Source organism: Thunnus albacares, chromosome 15 (genome assembly GCF_914725855.1).
Source record: "Thunnus albacares chromosome 15, fThuAlb1.1, whole genome shotgun sequence".
In the NCBI taxonomy this organism is placed as follows: Eukaryota; Metazoa; Chordata; class Actinopteri; order Scombriformes; family Scombridae; genus Thunnus; species Thunnus albacares.
In genome coordinates this window covers 11,630,074-11,651,649 of record NC_058120.1, presented here as the reverse complement: position 1 = coordinate 11,651,649, position 21,576 = coordinate 11,630,074, and the positions used below count along the sequence as shown (strand labels likewise).

At 41.2% G+C, this 21,576-nt stretch overlaps 3 protein-coding genes and 1 long non-coding RNA gene across 7 annotated transcripts; 3 read left to right on the top strand and 1 right to left on the bottom strand.

Moving 5' to 3' along the window:
* Positions 1-74: 74 nt before the first annotated feature.
* Positions 75-8,653, bottom strand: LOC122997867. 2 transcript variants are annotated; one of them, XR_006407278.1, is made up of 4 exons: positions 8,456-8,653; positions 7,889-8,028; positions 7,542-7,684; positions 75-1,843 (listed from the first exon to the last, which is right to left on the bottom strand). It is a non-coding gene; the product is annotated as an uncharacterized LOC122997867 (long non-coding RNA). The 2 variants fall into 2 exon arrangements; XR_006407279.1 differs by lacking the exon at positions 7,889-8,028.
* Positions 2,690-8,925, top strand: inf2 (inverted formin 2). The gene is made up of 5 exons (XM_044374173.1): positions 2,690-3,334; positions 6,490-6,900; positions 7,576-7,691; positions 7,906-8,065; positions 8,888-8,925. The coding sequence occupies exons 2-5, from the start codon at positions 6,504-6,506 to the stop codon at positions 8,923-8,925; spliced, it is 711 nt and encodes a 236-aa protein (XP_044230108.1). The 5' UTR covers positions 2,690-3,334; positions 6,490-6,503.
* Positions 8,782-16,603, top strand: LOC122997863 (inverted formin-2-like). 3 transcript variants are annotated; one of them, XM_044374170.1, is made up of 19 exons: positions 8,782-8,921; positions 9,223-9,357; positions 9,628-9,760; positions 10,004-10,624; positions 11,123-11,268; positions 11,387-11,448; positions 11,537-11,639; positions 11,761-11,846; positions 11,974-12,074; positions 12,195-12,265; positions 12,352-12,459; positions 12,557-12,627; positions 12,732-12,852; positions 12,959-13,123; positions 13,406-13,508; positions 13,619-13,771; positions 14,012-14,875; positions 15,163-15,216; positions 16,048-16,603. In XM_044374170.1, the coding sequence occupies exons 2-18, from the start codon at positions 9,268-9,270 to the stop codon at positions 15,213-15,215; spliced, it is 3,051 nt and encodes a 1,016-aa protein (XP_044230105.1). In that variant the 5' UTR covers positions 8,782-8,921; positions 9,223-9,267; the 3' UTR covers position 15,216; positions 16,048-16,603. The 3 variants fall into 3 exon arrangements, with proteins under 3 accessions (XP_044230105.1, XP_044230104.1, XP_044230106.1); XM_044374169.1 differs by having other exon boundaries at positions 9,216-9,357; XM_044374171.1 differs by lacking the exons at positions 8,782-8,921; positions 9,223-9,357 and having other exon boundaries at positions 9,684-9,760; positions 10,009-10,624.
* A 234-nt stretch (positions 16,604-16,837) lies between these two features.
* adss1 (adenylosuccinate synthase 1) lies at positions 16,838-21,212 on the top strand. The gene is made up of 13 exons (XM_044374172.1): positions 16,838-17,129; positions 18,070-18,172; positions 18,259-18,321; positions 18,410-18,460; positions 18,584-18,650; positions 18,819-18,926; positions 19,004-19,085; positions 19,176-19,302; positions 19,413-19,567; positions 20,160-20,284; positions 20,452-20,549; positions 20,673-20,822; positions 21,054-21,212. Exons 1-13 carry the CDS (start codon positions 16,941-16,943, stop codon positions 21,104-21,106), a joined length of 1,371 nt encoding a protein of 456 aa, XP_044230107.1. The 5' UTR covers positions 16,838-16,940; the 3' UTR covers positions 21,107-21,212.
* The last annotated feature ends 364 nt before the right edge of the window (positions 21,213-21,576 follow it).

The window sequence follows — 21,576 nt, the reverse complement described above, 5'->3', positions numbered from 1 at the left end:
TCCTTTTTTTCTTCCTCTTTTTTCACCATTTTTTGGGAGGGGGGCCTGGATAAAAAAAAGAAGGGGAAAAAATAAAAGTTAGTGGGGAAATTAAAGGTTATGAAAAAGCTAGATGTTATTTGTTATTTGCAAACTGAAATATTAAGATAATCTCAGGACGGATGTTCATCCAGAATGGCTGTGTTACTGCCTCATATAGAGAGTATGCTCAGCCCGTCATGTCACTTGTGATCTTTCTTTCCTTCCAGGACATTTAGTGCAGTATGTGGCAAATCCTATAATCACTGACCCAAGGCACACCCTTATTGTTTACCATAGGTGAAAGGTTTTGCAGCAGCTTTTGAAGTTTTTTAAGGTTCAGGATCAGTTTCTGTCACCAGATACCTTAGTTTACACCTAAGTGTAAATTTACCTTACTTATTTATCCTATACATGTTTCTTATAGTGACAGTCATTTGAACATAAAGTGTCCCAGTTGTCTTTTTTTTAATTCTCATGATCCTTTCATGATCCTGTTCAACTAGCTCAGCTAGATGGTTATGGATTATCATGATAACCTGATAATATTTGCTCAGTAGCTTTTGATGCTCAGTTTAAACAAAGCAGTCTCAGGTATAACCATTGTTTTCACTGTGACAGGCTGGAAATGCAGCTGTCCTGCATATACTCTGTTGTAACTCGAATTCATGCTGTTGATTTCTCAGTGGTCTCTCTGATAGCTGCCCCATTTCCTTCTAGATTAACAATACACTTTATGGTGATAACACTTTGGCTCAGGGGACCTAAAGAATAGCCACCTTTCTCTGAGGCAGTGAAACTCTAGCAAGCTAAATAGCCCCAAGTCACAGGGGGAATGATATACAGTACCACAATTTTTCAACAAAATCCAGTCAAGATCCAAACAAAAGCCTCAGTCACTATGACTGATTCTGATTCAAATACTAAATGAAAAAGTATTTTAACAATCCCTTTGTATTTTGCAGAACAACGCATGTACCAAACATACAACATGTTAAGACAAGCTCAGAAACGTTATATAATTAAAAGCCACAATAACCAAAAGGTTCACTGTTGCTTCATCCCAACTTGCTTATTTTCGCTGTCCTTAAGGAAAAATGCAAACACACTCAAGACAGTTATGAATTCCATTAACTTTGTATTCTTTAAGTGTTTTTATTTCCTGGAAAATTTTGTTCATTTAGGGACATTTTGACCGTAAATTCCAAGATCATTAAAAAAATGACTGAATTATCTTCATGTTCTGTTGGTACAGACTACAAGTTGTCTCATGCCTCTTTATCCCCCATTTTTTTAATCAGTAATGTAGTGCGTCGAATGTGCTTTGTGTACGATTTTAAATTCATTACCCCTGGAGCGATGTAAACAAATCATAGAGGAAAGATTACATCTAGGTGTCTGCGGGTTATTTCTGGATGCTGGGTTGTGATCTAAATCATTCAAAGGGCAAATTTGAATTTAGTAGATATGGAAGGAATGACAGTGTAGACCCATGCCCCTCCTAAGAGATAAAAGATAACATGAATACATGATAATAAAAAAAAATAAAATTGTTGGAGTATGTTCCAATGTCCCACAATCCTCTGCAGGGCAGTCAGACCCATACAAATGCTTTAGGGTTATAGGCATTGGGTCTTCAGCTATAGATAAAGCCACATTAACTCAGAACTATAATCTGAAACTGTGACTGGAATCTTGTGAGTCACTAATTGACATGAAGAATTTCCTTCAACAGCGGCTGCCAGCCTGAGGTCTTGTCCAGCTGATGGGATGGGGAGTGTGGGAGGAGGCCCCAACCACTGGCTGCATTCAGCATCACAGCCAGCTGCAAGTCAGACAACGACAGTCACATCGAGACCGGAAATTAGGCAATTATGCCTTCAAAATAAAACATTGAGCATAGAAACCCCTTTCGGTATGAAAATTATTTGAATAAATCAGCTGATTTAGGTGCAGTGTGTAGAATTTAGTGTCATCTAGTGGAATGGACATGGCAGAATTTGAATATAATATTCATAAGTATGTTTTAATTTAAGTAAAATCACCTGCAAATAAGAATCGTTGTGTTTTCGTTACCTTTTTAACCCTTTATAACTACATAGAGAGCGAGTCCTCTTCCAGGTAGCCATCTTCATGAATGAGTTAATAAATTTTTTTAAAAAAGCATTGAAATGTAGCTTCTAGCTACAATTTAGCTTCATTGCTACAGTAGGTTTATAACTCTATTCCTTTGGTTTAAGGGCAGTATCACACCTACCTCGTTTGGTCCAGACTTTCCAACTTTTCAGTTTGATTCAAACCAAAATTACAGGTGTAAAACCTCCCCCGGACCACAGTCCAAACCAAACAGCCAAATCTTTGTCCAATCAAATGAGATGGTCCAGGTCTAGATCAAACTGAACCATGGTTTGGTTTGCTTCCAATGAGAAAACACTTTTTGGATAGTTCGGACTTTCGGACCAATTACAGAAAGTTCCAGCAGACTATTGTCTGTACCGGAGAAAGGAAAAACAATCTGCAGTAGCACCATACAGTCTATGATTGTAAGAGCTGAATACGGCTCCGCTGCTCAGCTTTGCAGCTAGTTTTTCCCAGTGGTCACACACGGTATTACAGCGAAAAATCCCCCTGCGGCCTGAAACGCATTTTTCCTATAGACCACCATTGTAAAACTGTTGACAAGACACCTCAAACTGCAAACAAGGTCAATTATGACTATGAATTATGACGTGAATTTTTGATCCACGGAGGTTTTACATTTGTAAAGAAAAGCGTTTTTAACATATATGACTTCATCACAATGCTGGCGTATGCGCCAGCTGAGCAATTCTTATTGAACTGTATGGGTGCCATTTTTGGTCGGGTAACCAGCTCTTATAATACATGCATGGCTTACATAATTGCAATGTGAAACCAAAACTAACAGGATCAAATGTATACAATGTAACAAAAACACGAACTTTGTTAACCTTTAAGTTAACTTTTGTTTATTGCGCAACATCTTTTCCGCCAACATGAGTTTTATTATTGTGAAAGCTGTGAGCGGATGCTTTGGCTCAGTGTTGCTGCTGCCTTAACACTGTCTGTCTTTCATTAGTAAGTGAGTGAAAGCTCAGGGGCCGTAGCGTTTTGAGAGCGGTACCATACGCATACCATACAGGGTTTGACCTGCCACATAGTGCCGAATTTTTCATTGGTTCATGTTCCATCTTTTTTGAGAAAGAAAACGTCGCCTGGATGACTGCTGAGTGCTCTCCCATCTAAAAAACACAAGAGGACGCGATTCTTCAAGTGAATTTTTATGGAATAAAACCAGGTAAGGTATCATACTCAGCCGGTAGGTGATCAATAACGGCGCAACAGTGCATTAAGATGTAACACATCCAATAGCGACAGTAATAAGCGTTGTCGTTGTGTTTTTTCTGATGTCCTCAAGCCACAGTAAAGGAGACGAGTCCCGTTTTATCCCCTGGTACGTGGAAAAAATCGCAGCGCAAAGTAACGATGTAATGTCGCAATTTGATTCTTTTTAATCATAGTGGTGATGCAGATTGACAAAGTGGCAATTGTATTCTGGTGTCAGAGCCTTGTCGATGCATCCTTGAGGTGGTAATCGACTGTTCCCTCGAAATATTCTTGTCTTAGACAGTATGAAGGGAAAAAGGCTGTAATGGGAAAAATAAACAGTGTTCCCAAAACCCACTTTAACTGCGGTTTACAGTTATAAGGCTGCAATTGGATCATATGGGTTGTCACTTATGTTTGTTGTCACTGTGCAGATGTTGAATCAATCTGGCAATAATGCTGAAGAAATCCCCAAATAGTCCTGGAACTAAACTTCTTCGGGAAATTAGAGTACATCGCAACTCCAAAATGTGCTTGTGTAGACTTTACAGGCATGTCGATCACTCCCTTAAATAGCAGAGAAGGGAGGAAGAGGAGGTTAGGATGGCATTTCAATGAGTCCCAGATGTTGTGATACTGTACAAGATTTTGAGGCTTTGATATAACTTGAATCCTGTCTTTTTAATAATATATAATCATTCAATCTCTACACAACATGATCCATGTTAACATATTTTTAAGGTGTATCAAGACAATTATCGTGTCAGTGCTCAAAAGGTACCATCTATTTTCACAGTTAGTATCCCTATCTTTTATTTCCTTGCTAAATATGGCATTTCAGTGGAAGGAAAACAAATTGATTTGAAAAATGTTTAAACTGATCCATGAGATTGAATTCATATCTCCTAAATCTATAGTGAATTACTCAGTTATGATGATGATGATGATGAGAGGATTATGTGTTCTCCTGCACAAGCTTTGCATATGTTTCAGAGGAAGTAAATCAGTGGAGATGTTTCTGCGTATTCATAAGTGTTGATGCTGTACAGTACAGTGGGCTGCTGTGTGGGCGGCTGAACCAGAGGACAGATGAGTGGGCTTGTCCTGTGTGCAGTGAATCAGCTTGCTATTAGCGGTACATGTGGGTGCTCTGGCAGACAAGGTCGAAAAATTGAAAGTTGCTTAGACACCAGCGCACAGAAAAATATGCAAATGTTGTTTTTCCATTACAGTTAATCTTTGACTTTTGCTTGACATGTACAGCTGTTTCTATTTGTCAGAATATCCCTTTTCATGGGAATCAAATGAACATCCTTTGGAATGAAACTGAAATTTCAAAAGAGGAACATAAGCTGTCACAATAGCATGTTTATCTTGAATTTCCTGTCCCGGGAAAGTCCTTTCCTTCCTCCCGAAAAGTTCCTGAGCACCCACGACACACACGCCATCTTCTTCGAAGTATTAGTCATAACTATGGCTTCCCTCTAAGTAGAATGAATTCAACAAAACTCTCAGTGCATTTTAATGAACTCTAATAGCTTCACAAGTGCTCTGCGACTGTGAAATTCTCCAGATTACAAGTATAAACTTGCAACATTTTGTTCCTTTCTCACACTGAACATGAAATTACAATGTAAGTCTGAGACAGAAAGTGTTGCAATGGTTGTTGAGCATAAGTCTTATTGGTCTGAAAGGGGGCAGGGAGCATTCCATCCATTTCGTGGCTAATGAACACTGCTCTTTTGAAGAGTATTGAGAAGGCCTATTGTAAAACAGCATTGTCTCTCTGCTTGCTGCCACGGTAACACTCTCACACTGGCAGCAGGACTCATGCTGCAGCTAGAGTCGACAAATGCCTTGCCAGAATGTGGCAGAAAAAAAGAACATCAGTTTACCTCGACTCTGCGGCGAGAATAGAAATCCATTTTATCAGATTTTTCACAAGTCATTACTTCTGTTCGCTGCAAATTGCCTTTTGAAAAGAGAGACATCCAAGAAATTTGCAAATGGATTTGTAGTGGTGTTTAGTTTACTGAGCTCTTAACATATATCTCCAAAAAGAAACAGTGTGAAAAAGCAAGAATCCTTAGTAGGGCTTTGTGTTGTCTACATATCAAGGACAAGGGAAATGCAATAGCTATAATTATTATTAGGCTTGCCGAAGCCTGAGAGTGACCTTTTTGCCAAGCATTGTGTTTATTCAGTCTCATCACTCAATGTCTCATCTGTGAATCTTATCCTTGCCAAGCGGGAAATCAACAACAAGAGATAGAAGAACCAAACGACTCACACTGTGTTCCTTTATGTTGGGCCACCTAATATCACAAATCCAGTGCAGAGGAAGTATTTTTAGACTTTTGTAGAAGGTTTTCCCCTTTTTTGGGCTGAACTCTTATCCTGTTGATTTTATTAGAGTGTGGGAACGTGCTTATACTTGCGGTGGATGTTCCTTAGAAGCTGTGGGGGTGAGTCAGGTTGGTTAAAAGAAGGGACTGTGCTCTGGGGTAATGCCAGAAAAGGGTACTTGTCGGATCAATGTGTGCATTCATGTCAGTGTCAGATATGTTGGTATGATGTTTGTGAAGCGGTCTTCGTCCACAGTAGTTTCTATGTTGTAGTTTTCACAAGTGTTCCTTGTGAATGTGCATGTTATCGGTGATAGAATCCATGATGAACTTGAAAATGCATTTATTCATACTGTAAATTGCTATATGCACTGTCCAGACAGCGTTGAGCCTACCTTTGTGGAGTTTTGACGAGCTGACATTGACTCTCTTTCTTTTTCATGCAGGATTAAGTTGGAATGTTTGGCAGAGCTGGTGATGACTGGACTGCTGACATATCTTTTACTCGTCTGACAAAGTGCAGAGCTATCGTTTCCTATTCACTTTTCCTTTTCTGATAAGGCCTTGTTTTGGCCTGCTTCCTCTGCTCTGGATAGCCATGACGACTTTGTATAGTATAGTGGATGTAATCATTGCATATCTGTGCAAAACAGACACCATCTGCAGCCTGAAGCAAGCTGAATTTTGTCCTGAAAAATAATTGCTAAAAAAATGTCTCTTTTCATCTGCCCACACTAATACTGACACAACTGTGAACGCTTGTTCCTTCTCTCCTCCGCAGTCCTACCAGCAGTCATGTCAGGGAAGTCAGACGGGAAAAAGAAGTGGGCAGCGGTCCGGGGTCGCCTGGGCTCCTCGCAGGACTCCGATACTCAGCCGGAGGCCAACCTTGAGAGTGCTGACCCAGAGCTGTGCATCAGACTGCTGCAGGTTCCCACTGTGGTTAACTATTCTGGGCTGAAGCGTCGCCTGGAAGGCAGCGACCAGACATGGATGGTCCAGTTCCTGGAGCTGAGTGGGCTGGATCTCCTCCTGGAGGCATTGGACCGGCTCTCAGGGCGAGGGTGCTCTCGTATTGCCGATGCCCTTCTGCAACTCACCTGTGTCAGCTGCGTCCGGGCAGTCATGAACTCCTCAGCAGGGATCCACTTCATTATAGACAATGAGGGATACATTCGGAAGCTCTCTCAAGGTCGACTATACAAGCTTCAAGCTTTTAATTTTGTGAAACATTGTCATCTACCACTTTCTCCATATAGTATTTGTCTAATTATGTCTCAGATTGTTTGTCTGATTATGTCTCAGATGAACCTCACACATGAAAAGAGTGGCCCAGATGCTTAAGAAAATATTTTAAGTATACTAATTTTAACAATAACTAATATAACTGCTATTTTGGTCAATACATTTGAATAAATCAGATTTAAAAGAAAGCCATCCCATGTTTAAGGACACTAATTTCATATATAATGTAACATTTGTAATATATTATATCCGTCATAATTCACATGATTTAGTGGTTGTCTGTGACTCACTTTGCTGTGTTGAAATTTCCAACCATGTGTTCAGCTTCTCATACAGAGATGAATCATTAAGGCTTGCTTTGGGTCAACCATATAAATGTACTGTCATAATGTGTAGTACATATTGGATTTCAAACACAAACATCTTTATCTACAGTACAACGCCACATCTTTAGAGAGCAAAGTTCAAGTTGTGCTGCCTAAAAGGCAACGAAACAAATCATCCTGCTTGGATCTAGACACAAGAGGAAAGAGAGTAGAGAGAAAAGCTTCCTATAAGAGACATAATATGGAAATATGAGCGCTCTACCTGTATTGATGTGTGTGATCATGATGCTCCACAGCCTTGGACACTTCCAACACCATGGTGAAGAAGCAGGTGTTTGAGCTACTTGCAGCCCTCAGCATGTTTTCTTCAGATGGCCATCGCCTGGCTCTGGATGCCCTGGACCACTACAAGGCAAGTAGATGAACTCTTAGAGTCTTTTTTTTTTGGAAAAGTTTAGTTGCTGTGGGATTTTCCTCATATGATCCTACATCATCACCCTTAATAAAGCCCTTAACCTTAACAATGCCCTCTAGTGGAGTGTTGTGTGCACAAGTATTGCAGGGTAAAAGTCATCCTCAATGATAACTGAGTTAATTACTTGCACTGACTTTGATTTCTCCTTCAGGGCGTGAAGACACAGCAGTATCGCTTTAGTGTGATCATGAACGAGCTGCAGGCCACAGATAATGTCCCTTACATGGTCACACTCCTCAGTGTCATCAACGCACTCATTTTTGGGACAGATGACCTCAGGCAGAGAGATAAGATGAGAAAGGAGTTTATCGGTAGGTTCTCAGCTGCTATTCAACAATTAATTAGGAGTCTAGCTGGGACCACATCATGAGGAAGGTCACAAGGTGTTTCCCATCTGTGCTGAAAGTGAATACAATGGGGAGAACAGGCCATCAGTGGAGTTGTATTACAAATAACTCTGTCACTGGGTCTGTCCAAAAATAGGTCTAATGGCCTCCTTTTGACAAAACGCCTGAGAACAAAGCAAACCAAGTGTATAAAACATTGCCAATTCATGTATTTTACATCATAAGTAATGCATTTGACTGTCACATTTTATAGCTCTGGAAAATGTCATGACTACACTGATTACAGCACATTGACCTAATGAGATTTTGATGATATGTGGAAGACAAAATGGGCCAACTGAAACTGAAACTCACTCATCATCCATGGAGGCATTTTCCATGGTGTTCTAGGATGTACTGGACAAAATGACTTTCTATTGTGTTAATGAGAGAAATCCACAGAGAAAGGAGCGACACAGATTTGAACACAATACAAATTTTTTTTCTATGTGGCACCAGTGTTCACCACTACCAAGCTGCCTAAAAGGCCGGTGCGATTTCATATTTGCAGCTATATAAACCCACCCTAAATTCATTCAAATGCCACCCACCACCTTCGACCAATCAGCAATTTGATTAGCCACTCCTCTTTTGTGATTAGTCACCTGTGGCTTCCTGCCAATTCCTAAACTAACTAACATATACCACTGTGATGACATGAGTGGCCCCTCTTAACATGTACTTTTCTTAAAAACTGATAATTGAGTGTTGTGATACCCAGGTCTGTGTTTTGTTGTTGTCTTCCAGGGCTTCAGTTACTTGATATTCTGCCAAAATTAAGGTGAGTCTTCTCTCTATTGTTCACATTTGATGTAGTCAGTCTCTTAAGTTCTGAAGCAGATTTTATACAATAAGATAAATCTGAATTGTAGAGATTTCAATTTAAAGTTAACAATCATTGCAAGTAAAATTAAGCTTTTAGGAGAAGACTTAATGCCATTTGTGTTCATTGATGACAGAATTATGCACAAAGGTCCTGGATAAAGCCTGTTTTTTAATTAAAATGGCATTAAAATGCGAAGAGATGTGAAGTGAACCTCTGCCTGTCAGTGATCTGTATGTGTGTGGTGTGCAGGGAGCAGGAGGATGAAGACTTGATTATTCAATGTGAAGCTTTTGAAGAGGCAATGGCTGAAGATGAGGAGGAGCTGCTGCGAGTGTATGGTGGCATTGATATGAGTAATCACCTGGAGGTCTTCACTACACTCTTCAACAAGGTGAGAGCCGATTGTCTGACTGCTTTTTTATCAACTACCACTATGTAGATGCCTTTTAAGAACTAAGACGGTTCAGTAAACTGAATACTGGATGAATGAAAATTTAGTTGCAATTGTGCACAATAAAAAGTAAATACCTCATTATCTTTCTGGTTTAATACAGCTTTGTGCATGAACTTTTTGATGTGCTGGCACACGTTATTATTATACTTAGGTATGTAACCATGACGTTCCTTCTTAATTTGTGCATATGCATGTGTTTGTGTGCAGGTGAGCAGCTCTCCAGCCTCTCTCCAGCTGCTCTCCATCCTGCAGACATTGTTGGTTCTGGGGCCAGGCCGCTCGGATATCTGGCTGGCTCTGGAGTCCATCACTAACAGAGCAATACTGTTGGCCCAGGATTGTGAGTCAGCACTGCAACAATATATTCACTTTAGGTCAACACTCTGAAGAGCCAAATGGCTAGCTAATGGTCTCCTCAGTGATTAATGTGTGAAGCGGGAGTGATTATCCAGTTAAATAGATCATAGTGTAGAAACAGAGGCTGCTGTGGATCACTAACGACAGAATGGCTGAAAGCTTTTGTTTTAGTGAGAGTCAATTCAAATGGGGTTTATCAGTTTGTTTGTTTGGATTTGTGCTCCAGCTCAGATGGAGTCCTGTGAGAAGATCATGCAGCGTCTGATGTTCTCCAAAGGCAAGAGCTGTGAAGGTCGTGATGAAGTGGACACACAGCTGGTCAGAGTGGACAAGGCTGTGCAGACTGATGTGGATCATCAGGACAAAGAGAAGCCACTCAAAAGCACAACGTCCTCTCAGATGCCACTGTGTGCCTCTCCTCCTCCTCCACCTCCACCTCCACCTGCTCCTCCTCTACCCCCAAGTATGACTGGGCTCCAACTCCAAGGTGCTAACCAGTGCCCACCTCCACCTCCTCCACCTCCTCCTCCACCGCTACCTGGAGGATTCGGTGGACCTCCACCGCCTCCTCCCTTGCCTGGAATGCCACCGCCACCACCACCACCACCACTGCCCTGCGGTCCAGGCATGCCTCCGCCGCCACCTCCGCCACCCTTGCCAGGGATGGGAGGCGGACCACCACCACCACCTCCCTTACCTGGCATGCCGCCTCCGCCGCCTCCTCCTGCAGGCATGATAGTGGCTCAGAGCAGCCACACCCTGGGGTGTGGTGCTCCCACAAAGGCAAACCGATACCCCACTTTGAGGATGAAAAAGCTCAACTGGCAGAAACTCCGTGCTGTAACTGGTGAGTGGGGAAAGCTTTCTTCTGAAGGCTCCAATTATTTCAGCTCCAATCTGTCATTTATTTTGTGAAGGCAGCAAACTTTGAATCTAATTTCAAGAGTTTCAAAGCCAACTTTGATATATTCTACGACTTAAAAGTAAAATCTTTTTTTTAGAATGTTTTGCCTCCATCTATATTAACCCTTTCAGGCCATTTTGTATGATTTTAAATAGGAAAGAGCTTAGGGAAATACAAATTAAGACATTGATGGAAGGCACCTGGGTAGAAAATGGCTTATAGGGATGGAAAGTTGATATGAAGAGCACTCATACTGAAAATGAAACGGAACGCTATTCCAAAATTGGGTGTTAACCAGTGTGGGATTCCCCATGTTCAGAGAGGAAAGAACCTCACTTTGAAGTGATTTTTTTTTTTTTTTTCAGCCAGGATTTTTTTTGATGATGCAAAATGGTGCCGCACGAGCTCATGACAGGTTACTCTCTCCCCGTGCACGCACAGATGGTCACTCCATGTGGGCGTCGGTTCAGAAAGAGCCTCCTACTCTGGAGCCGGACTACAGCAGTATTGAGCAGCTGTTCTGTCTCCCAGTGACCGAGCACAAAGACAAGGGGGCAGCTGCTCCTGTCAAGAAGGAGCCTAAAGAGGTGTGCTTGGTCAACACTCGACACAGCTCCTCAGAGCTGTAGCACTGAAAACAAACACACCTGATTATCAAAGCTGAATTATCAACACGCCTCTAAATGTTCTCTTTTTGCTCTACAGATTTCATTCATTGATCCAAAGAAAAACTTGAATTTGAACATATTTCTAAAGCAGTTCAAATGGTAAGATATTACACATTGTTTTGATGTTTTTTTTAATATATATTTTAGTCCGTTTTCCAGCTTAATATTTTTCATTTTCTCTGTCCAGCACAAATGAGGACTTTGTAGCCATGATTCAGAATGGGGATCGAACTAGGTTTGATGTAGAGGTGTTAAAACAGCTTCTAAAGCTCCTACCAGAGAAGCATGAGGTTTGTACTATCAGCACTTTTGCATCTTTTTCTATAGAGGTTTATGCGCGCTTATCTATTATTTAATGCCACTTTAAAATAACATTGCATATCTGAGTCACAGTGTTGTGTCTTCATTTAGATTGAAAATTTGAAATCCTTCCAAGGAGAAAAAGAGAAGTTGGCGAATGTGGATCGCTTCTACACCTCTCTCATCGCTGTGCCATGGTAATTTTCTTCTTGAATTCTGGTTTAACTATTAATTATGTACATGTTGCATGCTTTTTTGTTCCCAATTTAATGTATATTGCAATACTTGGCTCCTTATTTACTCTGCTTTCTTGCTTGTCTCCAGCTATCAGTTAAGGATTGAGTGCATGTTGTTGTGTGAGGAGACTGCATCAGTGTTGGAAATGCTCAAACCCAAAGTCAAGCTGGTGGAGGAGGCCTGCCAGTGTAAGTAAACTCTATGCCTTCAGCTTTGTTTGCTGAAATATCAAATTGGTCTGATCGTAGCTGCTGTCCAATTCAAGATAATTTTCCAATAAAACTGACAAGCTGTAACAACTTTTTCAGCTCTCAGGGTGAGCACACTCATGCCCAGTTTCTGCAGGCTCATACTTGACGTGGGAAATTTTCTCAACTATGTAAGAACTTGCACCGTCTCATTTATATTTCACTTGAACTGACATTTAAAGGGAACCTGCATTTTTAATGATCGGTCTACTTCCAGGGAAGTCACACAGGGAACGCTGAGGGGTTCAAGATCAGCTCTCTGCTCAAGCTTACAGAGACCAAAGCCAACAAGACCCGCATTACACTGCTTCATCACATCCTGGAGGTACACAGACTGGCTCACAGCTGCCATAACTTTTTTTTTTTCCCTCCCTCAGTCATGAACCTTTTTAATTACCCACTGTGTGGCTTGTTTTGCAAAGGAAGCAGAGGCAAACCACCCGGAGTTGTTGGCACTGCCAGATGATATAGAGATCTGTGAAAAAGCAGCAGGGTACAGCAACCTTTCACATCTGCTCTTGCTCATGCTCTTCCTTTTTTATACAATTCTCAGTGGATCTGTAACACACACATAAAGGTTTTCCGCTTTGTCCTCAGAGTGAATCTGGACTCTGTTCAGTCAGAAGCCAGTGCCTTACTAAAACGGCTGAATGAGACGGCCAAGAAGGTCTCCAACTCTGTGGAAGAGGTGAAGGAGCAATATGGAAAAGTGCTCGAGGTAAGATGATGATCTCTGCTTTGCTTCCAATTTTAAAAATGGATGACTAAAAACTGTGTTCGAATCTGGATCCATCCACCAAATGCCTTGCGTTTCTCTGCTGCAGGAAAGTCTGGAGGCATGTCGAGCTCTAAATGAAAGGTTCACTGACATTGACAAGCAGAGGAGTGAACTGGCTGTCTACCTATGTGAAGATGCTAATAAGCTTTCGCTTGAGGAACTCTTCGGAACCATCAAGACTTTCCGAGGATTTTTCATCAAGGCACTGAAGGTCAGGGAGGATACTTTATTGATTTTAGTCATTGTATGGTTATCCCTATGATCATCCACTATTCATCACAGTTATATTTGATGAAAGCTGAGAATGATTATTGTAGCATTTTATACACTGTAGGTGTAATTTTAAAACCTGCTGTGCTGTTAGACTGTGCATGCTTGCATATACTTTGAAAAACTCAGATGTTAAGATGTCTCTGCCCAAATGATACAAAGACAAATTGCTATGTACGTCTTGTGCTTGGCAGTGAGTGACACCCTTCTTTCACAATAACAGGAAAACAAAACCAGAAAAGAGCAGGCAGCCAAGGCTGAAAAGAGAAAGAAGCAGCTGGCAGAGGAAGAGTCCAAGAGACAGAAGGGAGAGAATGGAAAAATAAGTGAGTTGTGATGGTACCCCTTTCTTTCATTGTGCTGGAAATCCCTAACCATGATGTGATTTTTGAATAGACTGTGTTGTCAGCTGTTCTTTTTACCCTTCTATCACCAGTCAAGAAAGGCTTTGTGCCACAGAGCGACGGCTGCATCATCGACCATCTCCTGGCGGATATCAGGAAAGGTTTCAGCCTAAGAAAGACCAGGCCAAGGTGCGATTCGGAAAGCCTCCCTTCAGGTGAAATGCGTAGGGATACCTGCCCACCTGGTAAGGACAAGAGACTGTGGCCTCCATCCGCAGTTCCTAGCTCCGCTCCTAAGCCACTTCACTGCCAGCCACAGCTTTGCTGCTTTCTCTAGGCTCTTTTTTTTAATTTGTGCTTTAACACCACTCCCATCTCACTAAGCTACATTAGCCTTGGTTTACATGCATTTTTGCTCACTCTGAAATTTCACACCATTTCAAAGATAATTGTCTTAACCGATACTACCTACTTCTCCCCCTCAGGATCAAGTGTGAAGCCTGCAGGCGAAGAAGCCGCAGAAATAGCCACCATTTCCGCTCCCACCAAATCTCAGACAGGGGGTCACCAAGTCAGCACAGGCGAGGTGAACGGCCTCATCAGCCCAACAGAAGAGACTCTGTCAGCACCTCAGAGTGCGGCGCAAGGACAAGCTGTTCCCGCAAACACACCCCCAGGAGAACCAGCCACAACAACTGTCGCACCCCTGGAAAGACCTGCATCACTGCAGGAGGAGCAACACCCAAAGAAACCTGCAGTATCGTCCCCAGATATGACGCATTCTAACCCTCAGGCAGAAGGGGAACATCAACCATGTCTCCCCACAAATGGTTTTTCAGTAGATTCAACTGAGACCAGCATCCTGAGCCCATCCTCCCTCTCAGATTCTGACCTGCTCGAGGCCGTGTTGAATGGCACTTCCAGCCTAGGACCTGAGAAGTTGATTCCTGAGGAGCCAGTAGACGTTAGTGTGAATGTTGAGCTCAAGGAAAGCCCTGTTCCTGATATAGACATTAATGTTACAGAGAGTAGTGAAAGCAATATAATGGGAGGTGGGAAAGGTGAAACTACTAATAAAATAAGCCATTCAAAAGAGACTGTAGGTCTAGACGTGCGAGAATGCGTTATTGCAAAAACGTCCGACCAAGATGAGGTTGTGAGTTGCAAACAGTCGGACCCTAAAAGCAATGAGAAAACACTCAGTGAGGGCATCCAGGCATGTGACGTCCCAGATGGACTGGAGTCAGAAGATCTGCCATCAGTGTCTGAAGCAGATCCTCCATCCCTTAACCCCGAACCAAAGAAACAGCAGAGCCTCTTTAAACGAAGCAAAAGGAAGAGTAACCAAGGTAACCTATACATTAACTTAAATAAAGATTGTGTTTGGAATGCTAGTCTCTTGACGTGTTTTAAAGGGAAATCCTTGTTGTTTTTGTTTTTATTGCATTTTATATTTTATGTATGGGTTATTTTAGCTTATGTTCATGAGTATTTTGCATGATAACATGCATTTTTATTAAAGAGTATGGATGCAGTGTGCAGCAATTGGTGTTCAGATTTGATGTTGAATGGACTGAAATCTATGGCCGGTTCATTTGAATCCTCTGTTTTCCGTTCTGACTCTCTAAAACACAAGGTAACAGTGGAAAAGGACACACTAAACATAAAAAAGGCTGTGTGTTGCAGTGAGGTAGGTCAATCGATGGGATGGCAAACTGTAAGCAGGAATGTCATCCTACTGAACTCAATCACCATCAAAGCTTTGTTCCAAATAACACGTCATTTGTCGGTCTAACTGGAATCTGGGTTTCATTTGTCTGTGTTGTCCAGCTTTTAACACTTTCTATCTCTTTAACAATTTTCCAATCCAATGGTGTCAGGCCAAAATCTTAACAGCATTTGACCTATTGCATATTTGTCTTGAGGTGATTCTAATGTCCATCAAACCTGAGGTAAACTAATCCTAAATAACTTATGTACAACAATTAATTCTCTCTAATTTAATAAGTGTGTAAGAAATCTAACACCACAGTTTTCTGATCTCAAACAGCCTTGCAGTTTGTGAAGTCATCGTGACGTCATCGTGGACTGAGTTATTTCATGAAAGCTGTCACTTTTGTGTCTCTCTCTCCATATTTTCTTGTCCATTCCCCAGATCTGCAACTGGGGCTGTTATTGTTGTTTGTTGTTTTTTAATCTACTAATAATACAGTCTATGTGTGCTTCCTGTAAACTGTGCTTTGTTAATCTGACTTGGATGAAAGATACTGTACATGATGTAAATGCATTAAAAATGTCTTTACGACTAAAAAATAATGAACATTTTAAAGCAGATGTAGTCATATTTTCAAAACAAAACTCTCTCAGTGCTAAGCAAGTACGTGAGTAAATGACTTTACCAAGTGCCTTTGAGCTATTTTTTTAAATTCTGCTGTAAATATAATTACTTTAAAATGTATTAAAGTATCTTATTTAGATATATTTTGATTCTATTTATTCACTTTAGTCTTTGTTTCCCTAGGTGACTCCAGAAAAAGGAAATCAAGAGGAAAAAGAAAATGTTAATTTCACGGGAGTTGTCAACTGGAAGGACTACAGTATATTTTGTGAGACCACATGAACATTGACTCCTTCAGGAAGACGCAGAAGTCTTCCTTTTGCAATGATTTGTTTTTCTAGAAGAAGAGTAAACGCATCTAAGGCTGGCTGGGATCTTCACAGCATGGATGTAAACATGTCACTTTATGTAAATGAATTGTAGTTTGTGTAAGGTCTATATGAGTGGTTTTGATTCTGAACTATTCAAAAAAAAAGTTGAATAGACCTTTGCTTTGTATAATTGTTGTAATATGCAGTGAATGTGTTTTGCTATTTATCTTGCAGCACCTATAGAAAGAAGAGATGCAGTGTTTGCAAAAAAATAATTTAATTTCACTTATCAAAACAAAACTGCTTGGATCTTATGTCTTAATTTCTTTATGTAATATTCAAATGATCTCTAACGGGAAATATAATGACAATGTATACCGGATTGTATCTTTTAATGTTAAATATATTTTAATAAACGTAAATTTACATCAAGTGTCTTATTTTAACCAATGCACGCAGATGGGTGGCAGTAATGAGGCGAACAAAATCAGTTCGGAAAGTCCTAGACGCAGGCTACATATAATAAATGTTAAAACGGGATTTTAAAGGGTGATTTAAAATAAATGATACAACTTCAGTGTTTGTTGTATTAAAGCTAGTTTCTCAGTGCTTTAATTGCCTTGGAAACAACACGCCTGAACACAGCTACGTACTTCTGTGCGTGTGTCTCTGACATCATCGGCTATGGAGTTACAGATATGGCAATGCCACTCTTGGAGAGGGTTTAGTCTTTCTTGAGACGGACAGCCTAAAGCCACCACCATCATGTCGGTCACCTGGTCGGCTAAAGACCACAAAAACACGAATCAGCCCGCCGCGACTGGACTGAAGCGAGCGCGCAACGACGTGGGGAACAAAGTGACGGTGGTGCTTGGTGCGCAATGGGGCGATGAGGGCAAAGGAAAAGTCGTCGATTTACTGGCGACTGAAGCCGACGTTGTGTGCAGATGTCAGGTAAATGTATGGATTCGTGATTTAAGAGAAGCATTCACGGACGTGTGCTCGTGTTATCCATTTTCTGTATGATGCGTAATGTCTAAAGAGAATCAGCATTTACCGACGGCAACAGGTGCACCGAGTGAAAACACTTGTTTTACCTCTGTGATTTGTGAAATATTGAACAGCATGCTGTATTTATTATCTGCAGACCTCTTTGACTGTTATAAGAAATCATGTACTGTAGTATGTGCTGTAGTTTTGTGATTGTGCACTAAATAATTTAAGTTATGTAAAATGGGGAGCCCAAAAACATTTTGCATATCCAGAATGCCAATCTCATCATTTATCGTGAGCAAGTGCGATTTATAAGCCTGAATTATCTGTTGATTCTTGTACCTACTATTAAAACAGGTGTAAATCTCTGACTGAATTATGCAACTGATCAAACAGATTATAGAAGCAAAGCATGACTCTGAGGTGCATTAAATTCATAATAAAAACAACTCCAGACAGGTCAGCTGCTGTCCGCCAAGGCTACACAAGACACATAATACTGGTCAGAAATCGGACGTCACTCCGGGACTTTGACACAGTGAAACCTGCCAACAGTTGCTGTGTTGTACTTTCTCCCCTGACAGGACTAGCACCCTGTGTTCTGGAGGCTTGAGAGCCCCGCCCACTCGGCTAGAGAGAGGTCACATTCTCAGGGTGGCTTGATATGTGAGAAGGCCAGGTCTTAGCCAGGGGGGAACAGAGTAGAGGATCCACCAGCACCAGCCAAGTCTGTTAAAATAGGTGCTGGAAAAGCTGTGTGAATTGGAAAGAGGATTGCTTGTCACCGCCTCACAGAAATAAGAGGAGAAATATGCATGTGGCTTCATCTCCTGTGGCGCCCTTGGGAGTTAACGTCATACTGTATTTGTTCAACATTTAGACTATACACTTTGATTTACAGGGGGGAAACAATGCAGGACACACAGTGGTAGTAGATGGCAAGGAGTACGACTTCCACCTCCTCCCCAGTGGAATCATCAACCCCAAAAGCACATCACTCATCGGTAAAAAAATGAGAAGCATCTGTAGTGTTAAAGAAAATGAGTCTACCATCAACTCTTACTAACATTTCCTCCTTTCGCTCTTGTAGGTAACGGTGTGGTCGTACATTTACCTGGCTTGTTTGAGGAGGGCGATAAAAATGAGAAGAAAGGTATTTTGAGTAAAAGATACACTTAAACACATATGACATTGGTGTTAAAGACTGGTGTAAACTCATGTTGTTTGCATTCTTCGGTCAGGTCTGAAAGGCTGGGAGAAGAGACTAATTGTCTCAGACAGAGCGCACATTGGTACGTACAGTTGTGTAGTTAGTTATTTATGGAGGTTTACTTCATTAAAATATGAAAAGCCTGCATAAATCATCATTTTCTAAGAGTCTGTGAAAGTTATGTTTTGTTCATGTCTCTCCACAGTGTTTGATTTCCACCAGGTTGTCGATGGCTTACAGGAAACTGAAAGACAGGCACAAGAGGGAAAGAAGTAAGTATGGGGATGGCGATGAGGGCAGGAGAAGGTTCAGACCTTCCAAAATTTTGCCCAAAGCTACGAAATACACCAATGTGTTTTTACAATGAATACAAATCTATGATAACCAAAATCTATGATAACTCCAAATGTGTTTTCAAATCACTTGTTTTATTATGACAGCATTGGAACAACCAAGAAGGGCGTCGGCCCTGCATACTCCAGCAAAGCATCTCGCACTGGCCTACGTGTTTGTGACCTCCTGGGTGACTTTAAGGACTTCTCTACCAAGTAGGGAAACAACCTCTGACTAATTCGGCCCCAGCCGTGTGACGTGATTGATGAGTTTTCTTTTTGGATCCTTTCAGATTCAAGAACCTTGTCCATCAGTTTCAGTCCATGTATCCATCCTTGACAGTTGACGTTGAGGACCAACTGAAAAAACTCAAGGTAGACACTGATGAAAGGGATTGTTAAAAGGTGATTTATTGTCACTGCTCCCGACAGGAAAACATATTTCTGTTTCCTTGTTTCGTGCAGGAATATGCTGAGAGATTGCGGCCGATGGTTAGAGATGGGGTCTATTACATGTATGAAGCTCTTCATGGATCCGCAAAGAAAATTCTGGTTGAAGGGGCCAATGCTGCTCTCCTCGACATCGACTTTGGTAGGATTATCAGCGGATTATGAGATGGATTTAGTTTGACATGTATATGTGATATTTTGGATTTGCAAAGTAGTTCAAGCTATTGTAACGAGCTAAATTCTTCTCTTTAGGCACATATCCTTTTGTGACATCATCAAACTGCACCGTGGGAGGGGCATGCACTGGTCTTGGCATCCCTCCGCTGAATATTGGTGATGTGTTTGGTGTAGCAAAGGCCTACACCACCAGGGTGGGAATTGGAGCCTTCCCCACAGAACAACTCAATGTAAGATCTTGGTATCACATCACTTAAGTAAATCAACAATAGTGTTTGGGATGTGTAAACTAGATGTTCTCACGTGTCTTCCTCGCCAGCCGTGTCTTATTGTATGAGGAAGAAACACATGACATGTTATGTAACACACAGATACTGAGCTTGACATGTATATTTTATTCCTGGTCATGTGGCTGACACACAGGCAGAGGGGCTGGCGGAGGAGGAGGAGGAGGGGGGCGCGTTTGCTGACTGAGTGCAGCTGTCAAATTTTGCGAGAGACGGGTCAAACACTCTTTACCTCTTATGCAGGTCACATGTTCACAGGGATAAATTTAGGGCCAGAGTGTGGGTTCAGGATATATTTACTGTGTGAGCCGGGGTTATGTTACTTGTCACGAGAACTGACCATAGTGATGTAAGTTAAGATGTTCAAACTTTGTCCCCCAACCCCTGTGATGTTTTATTGTACTCTGCTGTGTATATTAATAATGCACTAGTATCATGTTTTGAAGTTTTTTTATAGGCTTGTTTAATGTCTGATATAATTTGAGTCCATGAGCACCAAGGTAACAGGTAAGCTTTGTTTTCCTTTTGTTTGTAGGCAGTAGGCGAACTGCTGCAGACGAGGGGTCATGAGGTGGGTGTAACCACAGGAAGGAAGCGGCGTTGCGGGTGGTTGGATCTTGTTATTGTGAGATACGCTCACATGATCAATGGCTTCACCGCGTGAGTGTCTAGAACAGTTAAACCAAATTAAATCAACAGGTGTATTATGGTTATTATGTTTGAATATTGAAGCATTTATCTGCACCATCACAGAGTAAACCATATGATGAGAATGATAGTCAGCACATGTTAAGCAGTTCTCCTATAACATGTTACCTTTCCGACAGCATTGCTCTGACAAAACTTGACATTCTGGATGTGCTGGATGAAATTAAAGTTGGAGTCGCATACAAACTCAATGGAAAAAGAATTCCCCATTTCCCAGGTAACTAGCAATAGGTAAAATATAACTCACAAGCCCGTTTGCCTAGTTGGATCGCAGATAACGTAGATGTATGCGGGGATGGCATTCAAGACCCAATATTGAAATATTTTCTTTTACTCATAGCCAACATGGACGTTTTGCAGAAAGTGGAGGTTGAGTATGAGACCTTCCCTGGTTGGAAGACGGACACATCTGCTGCCAGGAAGTGGAACGACCTCCCAGCCAAGGCACAAAACTACATCCGCTTCATTGAGAACCACATTGGAGTTCCCAGTAGGTTTGACACAATACAACAAGCACGCACATGTTTACCTTGCACAACACACAAACATAATATGCAAGAATGGAGCAAACAATTGTCAGCGATTCCCAAACTAGAATGAACATTTCCATTAGATGGCACTGTTTCCTTTCTCAGAATCTTTGGATGGTTATTATGACTTTTACAGTGGGTTAATGGCAAAGTTTTTAACTTTTCTAATGTCTTTCTCTTTGTCTTTTTAGTCAAGTGGGTCGGCGTTGGAAAGTCCAGAGAGTGCATGATCCAGATGTTCTAGAGGGGAAACTTTACCTCCACACTGATGGAAGCACAGATGATGTGGCATATTCTCATCACCTAAAATGACCATCAGTTAATAAACAATACAACTATGTAACTTCTTAGCAGTGGTGGCTAAGACTTTGGGTGTTCTTCTTTTTTTTTTTTTTTTTGCAATTAAATGTTTCTGTTCTTTGGTTAAATTATAAGGTTTGATTTTAAGCTGTAAATCTGTTAATTAAACCAGCACAAATGTTTACAAATAAAAAAGAATAGATTCATAATGGTCATAGATCATCCATCATATTGTTTTGATTTGTAAAGCCAAACTTGACTGTATGCAAGTGAACATGATCAACTGATAATACTTCACATGAAACCATAAAGCCTCGTTAGAGAGATGTGTAATGATCATTAGTTCAAGTTAAACATCCAGCCTTGAGGTTCCGGCTATTGAGTTCTAACATTTCAAAGGCGTAAATTCCAATA

What these genes read in the sequence shown, in the direction of transcription:
- adss1 (XM_044374172.1), top strand. Translation starts at nt 16,941, where the DNA reads ATGTCGGTCACCTGGTCGGCTAAAGACCACAAAAACACGAATCAGCCC. An exon ending in CTCAGACAGAGCGCACATTG is followed by an intron (nt 18,461 to 18,583) that starts GTACGTACAGTT and finishes GTCTCTCCACAG; the next exon opens with TGTTTGATTTCCACCAGGTT. An exon ending in AAGAATTCCCCATTTCCCAG is followed by an intron (nt 20,550 to 20,672) that starts GTAACTAGCAAT and finishes TTTTACTCATAG; the next exon opens with CCAACATGGACGTTTTGCAG.
- inf2 (XM_044374173.1), top strand. Translation starts at nt 6,504, where the DNA reads ATGTCAGGGAAGTCAGACGGGAAAAAGAAGTGGGCAGCGGTCCGGGGT. An exon ending in ATGCCCTGGACCACTACAAG is followed by an intron (nt 7,692 to 7,905) that starts GCAAGTAGATGA and finishes TTTCTCCTTCAG; the next exon opens with GGCGTGAAGACACAGCAGTA. An exon ending in GATGAGAAAGGAGTTTATCG is followed by an intron (nt 8,066 to 8,887) that starts GTAGGTTCTCAG and finishes GTTGTCTTCCAG; the next exon opens with GGCTTCAGTTACTTGATATT.
- LOC122997863 (XM_044374170.1), top strand. Translation starts at nt 9,268, where the DNA reads ATGGCTGAAGATGAGGAGGAGCTGCTGCGAGTGTATGGTGGCATTGAT. An exon ending in TTTCTAAAGCAGTTCAAATG is followed by an intron (nt 11,449 to 11,536) that starts GTAAGATATTAC and finishes TTCTCTGTCCAG; the next exon opens with CACAAATGAGGACTTTGTAG. An exon ending in AATATGGAAAAGTGCTCGAG is followed by an intron (nt 12,853 to 12,958) that starts GTAAGATGATGA and finishes TCTCTGCTGCAG; the next exon opens with GAAAGTCTGGAGGCATGTCG.